At 52.0% G+C, this 6,372-nt stretch overlaps 1 protein-coding gene across 1 annotated transcript in view; it reads left to right on the top strand.

The window, feature by feature from the left end:
* Positions 1–1,281: 1,281 nt before the first annotated feature.
* Positions 1,282–6,372, top strand: part of TRMU (tRNA 5-methylaminomethyl-2-thiouridylate methyltransferase) — a 20,791-nt gene continuing 15,700 nt past the window's right edge. The window contains exons 1-2 of the mRNA XM_012655598.1: positions 1,282–1,377; positions 4,004–4,169. Of these exons, the coding sequence (XP_012511052.1) occupies positions 1,296–1,377; positions 4,004–4,169 (248 nt within the window). The 5' untranslated portion in view covers positions 1,282–1,295. The remainder of the gene's footprint in view (positions 1,378–4,003; positions 4,170–6,372) is intronic.

Raw genomic sequence — 6,372 nt, 5'->3', positions numbered from 1 at the left:
TCTTCCTGTCACCCCATCTCTCTCCCAGAGTGCTGTCATGGCCTCTTAACCAGGCTCCCAGCACTTCCTCCAATGCATTTTCCACGGGGCAGCCAGAAAGATCTTTTTAAAGGTTTAAAGTCAATCACTTCCCTCCCCGGCTTAATACCTCCAGTAGCTTCCTGCTGCCCCTGCGTTTTCCTATCCTCTCAGGGCCACACCCCCCCACTTCCCCCACCCCCGCCTTTATAGAATGCACATCCCTCTGCCTGCTTTTCTTTCCTTCCTCCTTTAGTTGATTTTGTGAAAGTTGTCAAGAATCAAAATGGAGTCACTTTTGCTAAAAACCCTGACAAGCAGAGCCAGGGAAGCCCATGAAGGGAGGGTTTTCATGTATGAACGCCTGATAACTATCACAAAAGACTGCAAGGACCACACACTTGCATAAAAGCCATCACGAACTTATGCAAAAAACAAACGAACAAACAAAAAAAACCAGAACAACAAAAACCTGTGCAAGGACATCTGCCCAGCAACTGCCTGTCCAGCCTCAGACTGGCATCACCCTTGGTATTAATCCTTGTAGCCAAGGATAATTATCTCCAAACAATTACATAATCCTCTTTTTTCCTTTAAAAAGCTCTGTCTTCCTTTAGACACATGGTTCCCGCATACGCACACAGTTCATTTTGGCACCCATATTCTCACTGCAATGCCTATTCCTGAATAAACATAATTTTTCTTTTAGAGAGTCGCCCCGTCTGTTATTTAGTCTGACAACGCCAACTGTCTCGTGGAAGAATTCAGCTCGAACTTTGCCCCGGGGGACGACCTCAGGACTCCCTCCCTCCTTCCTGCATCCCTCGCGAGTGTGAAGCTCTAGGCCTGTCCTCTCCCAGGTGCCGGGATTCTGCAAGTGACGGAAGCCCGAGCCCCGCCCGCGCCGCTCGCAGGCAGGCAGCGAGGACACAGTGATGCCCAGCCCGGCAGGCCAGCCCCTCGGAGCCCCGGCAGGGTCTCAGCGCCGCCGGGGGTCGGAGGAGCCGCAGTGGCTCTGAGAGGCACGGCCAGGTGGGGCTCACCCCGCGCAGCGTGTTCAGGCTCCCGGCGCCGGGGAACACCTGCGCCAGGAGGCGGGGCCGGCAAAGGCCGGGCGGAACGCAGGCGCGCGGAGCACGCTTCCGGCCGGGCCGCGAGCGCAGACGCCGCGGTGGGGGCGGAACTTGACTTCCGGCGCGGCGCGGAAACGGCCGCGGCGACGACTACGAAAGCGACGACGACGCAAACAACAACGACGCAGCCGGCGAGGCGGGCGGATGCTGGCGGCTCGGCACGTCGTGTGCGCCCTGTCCGGCGGAGTGGACAGCGCCGTGGCCGCGCTGCTGCTGAGGCGGAGAGGTGAGGCGAGGCCCCCGCCAGCCCCGAGCGGCTCTTCCTCTGAGTGCCTCTCCCCTCCTGCGTGGCCCTGGGCAGGTCGCCTCCCTCTCTGGCCTCAGTTTGCGGGTGGGCCCGCCGGGGGTCCCACGTCCTCTGCCTTCTGCTCTGCGGCCTCTCGCCCTCCACCCGTGCGGTCAGAAGTGCGCGGATGCGACCCCCTCCCCAGTTAGAACTCAGAGTGGATCGTCAGCCTCCTGCTTTCAGGGCCTGGAGGGGAGGGTTTCTCACTGGGTCTGCGCCCTGCGCCCGCGGTGATGCTGGCGGCGTCCACACTGACCTGTGAGGCCACACGGTGGTGAGGGCAGCTGGATCCTCGGCCCCTGAGGCCTGACCCCTGCAGACACCGTGGCCGCTCGGTGGGTGCTTGTCCTTCAACTCATGCGACTGAGCGATACCGAGCGGGTGTCTGCTTGCTAAATCACTCCTGTGTTCTCCGTTCTTTGGATGACAAACTTCCCTCAAAGCACTGGCATTTCTTTCTGGCATCCAAGCGGAGCCCCACAGGTGCTTAGGATTCTTAGGGTCTGCAGCGGAGATGAACTACCCGTCTAAATTCCGCGTCTGTGCGCCGCCTTCTCCTTGGAGGCTTCATTCACACAGTAGCGTCTGTAGAGCCTCTGCTGTGAGCCGCCTTGGTGCAGACACTTGGAATGCAGAGGTGCCTGCGGGGTTCCTGACCTGCGGCAAGTTAATTAAGCCCTCCTCCTCTGTAAAATGGGGGTAACACCTACTTCACGGGGTGCCTGGAAGGCTTCAATGACGTACGTATTGAAGGGTTTACCCAGTGCCCAGCGCATATGAGGTACTGAGAAGATAGTGGTGGGTGTTATTATATACCCACTATATATTATCAATAACCATACCTATTACGAGAGGTATAATAAGTGCCAAAGAGGAGGATAGGTAAACTGTAAGCACACACAATTGTGAGGAAGGGAGAATCAAGGAAAGCATCGTAGAGGTGGAGGTGTTGGAGCTGAGACTTGGAGGAAGAGTGGGATTTCACTCATCAAAGAACTAGAGGTGTGAGGAGAGGCAGAGGCATGAAGGTGTTGGCTGGGTCTGGCCAGATGCAGGCAGAAGGCGAGGAGGGTGGGGACGGTTGAGCCCTGGGTATGGAAGATGTCATGTTAGGGACTTTAGTCTGTGTTGGGTAGACAATTCAGAGCCCTTGAAGGTTTCTGACAGTCATGACTAGGTGTTTTGGGAGATGCAGAAGACCGGTTGTGGGGAGACCAGATATATCATTTTACTACTTCAAGCAGGTAAACTCCCTCCTGACTGTACAACTCACATTCCAGCCCTCCTTGAATTTCCCTGCCCCTGGAGGAGGTTGACGGACACAGCAGAGAAAAGGCGTGGTCCTCTGGTGGCATTGAGGGCTTTCCCGGTCTTGCTGGAGGCACGTGTTCTGTCATGCACTTTCCTCCTGGAAAGTTCGTTCATCCTAGGGTGGTTGACCCCATGTAAGGGGGTCACACATCTTCGTAAGAAAAATTACCAGGCAGATGAGGCTATAGGAAGAGTTGATTTTTAAAGCTGTGTGTGTAGGGTTGTTTGTTCATTCTACAAGCTCCTTTTAGCTCCCATTATGTGCTGGGCACTGTGCTAGGTGCTGGGGACTCAGGGTTGAGTTAGACACAGTTCCTGCCCTTGAGGAGCTCCCAGCTTCAATGAGTTGCAGAGGAGACAGATGGGAACAATTGCAGCCCAGTGTGGTGAGGTCTGTAGTGGAAGCGGAGTCAGGTGGTTCATGAGGAGGGTGCTGATCACCAGCTGGGATGGGTTGGTCTTCTGTGTGGGTATTTAGTCTTGGCAAAGCTTTGTCATCAAATCCCTGTTCTTTGGGGTACTGTGTTAAGTCGCCTTTAACAGTCAGATGCTCTCTTTCACTACATGCAGCTGCCCAGAGGAGCTGGATTTCTCATACAGGGTGGGCACCTGTGTAGTTTGCTAGCTGAGTGGTGTAGGGGTAAAGTTGGTCTCTCCAATATTTGATTGCTTACGTTGTCATGATAGAAAAGGGGAAAAATAAGTCATAAAATATATAGGTGGTATAGCCCTTACTATAAAATATTCAAAATTTTAATTGTATATCTGATGACTTAGAATCTAAGTCTTAGATGATAACTGGAAATAACTTGAAATGGGTTCCCTTCTCTAATAAGTGAATGGTGGCTTTTGTTAGCTTTGAAAAATTTTGTTGAGTTTCGGCTATTCTTTCATTCACCACATGTTAGCTATCCCCTCCTATGTGCTGGGCGTTGTGCTGATTCATAGGTGGAGAGACAAAGATGAAAAAATGCCATCTGGTCATCTTGAGGACTCAGGCAGTTTCAGTGCAATAATGTGTTGTGATGATGAAGCCTTTACAAAGCACAGCAGAGGTTCGGGGAAGGAGCACCTGGGTGGCTTAAACCAACAAGCAGCCTGGAGCCCTGAAGGCCACGGGCAGAGCAGGGCCTGCCACGCTAGCCAGGCACAGAGGCATAGGAGTATGGCACTTTGGGAACTGCTCAGAGCTCAGAAATCACTGCCTTTTTAACCCACGGGTGACATGTGGTATTCTCTTTAATTCCCTGTCCAGGTTACCAAGTGACAGGGGTATTTATGAAGAACTGGGACTCACTGGATGAACATGGAGTTTGCGCTGCTGACAGAGACTGCGAAGATGCTTACAAAGTTTGCCAGATCTTAGACATCCCTTTCCGTCAGGTGTCCTACGTGAAGGAGTATTGGAATGATGTGTTCAGGTGAGTGCAGCACGAGGGAGGCTCCCTGGTGCACTGAGTCCTTTCTGACTATTGCCGTAGTCAGCCACACTGACGCCACACAGCCTGGCACTCTTCTTTGGCAGTGGGGGCCTCAGCCGCCCTTGGGGACCTCTGCATGAGAGGCGAGGCCTGCACCCCATGGCACCCCTGGTGCTCTTACTCCTGTTAGTGCACCAGCTGCCAGAAGTCTCCTTAATGCCGTCTTGAACCTTGAGATATTTCTGCTGCTCAGTTAGGGTGGGGGAGCTGAGGCGGAGCTCTCCCTGGAAGGTGCCTCGAGATGAGTGTCAATGCCCACGTGCTGTGTGGGCCGGCGATGAGGGGTTCTGAGAAATAGCTATGCGAGGCACTGCCTATCCCTTTTGGGAACAAGAAACAACAGAAACTTCTATAAAATCTGATATGATCCCAATAATTATTATAAGTGCTACTGAATACTAGGCGCTGTGCTATGTCTGGGAACATGAAGATGTATACACCATGGCCTCTTTCTGTAGGAATTTGCAGTCTAGTTGGGAGGAGGACATTATCTTTGAAAGAGGCACTCGTGGGTGGCATGTAAGAAGTACCAGCGATTCAATCTACAGTGCCGAGGTTCGGGGCGGGAGAAGTTTGGATCGTAGAGTGGTCAGGAAGGCTTGACCTCGGTTTGAGCTGCCCTCGAAGGAGTCGAGAAGACATTCCAAGTAGGGTAGTAAGAGCAGCAGTGAAGAGAAATGCCTATTGTCTATTTCCAAAAACCTTGTAAAGTTTGTCTGGACCTTTGTTCCTGTGGTGGAAGGAGCCCAGGGCTAGCCTGTGATGAGCCCTGAGTATGATAAATGCAGGGCAGCCACTGAGGATGTCCGAGACAGAAGACGTCACTGCACGGGGTGGGTTGCCCTTGCCTGAATGGGCTTTAGGTCAAAAAACCCTTGGGTTCAGTCCTGACTCTGCCATTTATGTGATTTTGGGCAATTTACTTGACTTTTCTAAGCCTCAGTTTTCTCATCATTGAAATGGGGATAATGGCTGATGCCTCACAGAGTTATTGTAAGAATTAAATGAAATTACATATAAAGTTCATATACATATTGATATTCATACACGTACATATTCATATACATACATACAATTACATATAAAGTACCAGCACAGTGCCTGGCATATTTGGTAAGCATTCAATAAACATAGCTGTTGTTATTTTCATTATTAAAAAGACAAGTCTGGGGTTGGGTGTGGTGGCTCACACCTGTAATCCCAGCCAGCACTTTGGGAGGCTCAGGCAGGAGGATCACTTGAGCCATGGAGTTCAAGACCAGCCTGGTCAACATAGACCCTGTCTCTAAAAAAAAAAAAAAAAAAAAAAAGACAAGTCTGGCAGTCAAGTATAGGGTAGATTACGGGAGAAGACCAAAGGCAGAGAACCAGAGGAAATGCTGTTGCTAAGATCTGGACTGTGTGGGGATTATGGAAGGTGAAGGCTGGCTGTGATAGGGCCCAGAGGTCAAGTCCACTGGGCAATAGCTCTCAAGCTAGAAAATTAGCAGGTGCTTGTTAAACACCTGTCTGGGCCTGGCGTGGGCCCTGGAATCTGTGTTTCATCAAGCACCTCAGCTGGTTCTGGTGGAGGGTCCTCAGGGTCTGTCTTTGGGAAGGGGTGCGATGGGGCTCAGTGGCTGATGAGCGTGGGAGGCCAGGGAGAGAGCAGAGTCAGTGCTAGTTTCAAGATCAAGTCTGGGTGGGTAGAGAACGCTGATCTGGGGGATTCCTGATGAGTACTGCAGGGTTTGAGGTAATAGCAAGTAATCCAGGTGGGTTTCAACTTCACCCTCTAGTGCAAAATTTCAAAAGTATGTGAGTGAATGTGATTTTTAAAGATTATCTCAGCACCAAGACCAGACAGGAAGAGTGACTTGTCCCAAGTACTGTGGCAAGTTAGGAGCAGAGCTGTGATTAAAACCCAGCTTTCTAGGCCTGCATTCACTACTGCCTTCTGGCACTGCTCGTTAGGACTGAAAGGAGGACATGGCCCCAAGATAGTCCTCTCATCTCTGCGGGCTGCCTCCGAGCTCACGCTGGGGCTCTGGCCAGCCTGCCCTCTGTCCTTGCTGAGTCCCAGCTGCCAGGGCACGTAGTTATAACTCTTCCTTGATCCCTGCTCTGCACACTCGCTAGTCCAGCACGGCTGTCTAGCTCAGAA

The sequence above is a fragment of the Propithecus coquereli genome, unplaced genomic scaffold (assembly GCF_000956105.1).
Source record: "Propithecus coquereli isolate 6110/MARCELLA unplaced genomic scaffold, Pcoq_1.0 Scaffold480, whole genome shotgun sequence".
Taxonomy (NCBI): Eukaryota; Metazoa; Chordata; class Mammalia; order Primates; family Indriidae; genus Propithecus; species Propithecus coquereli.
This window is presented reverse-complemented; position numbering and strand designations above follow the sequence as displayed.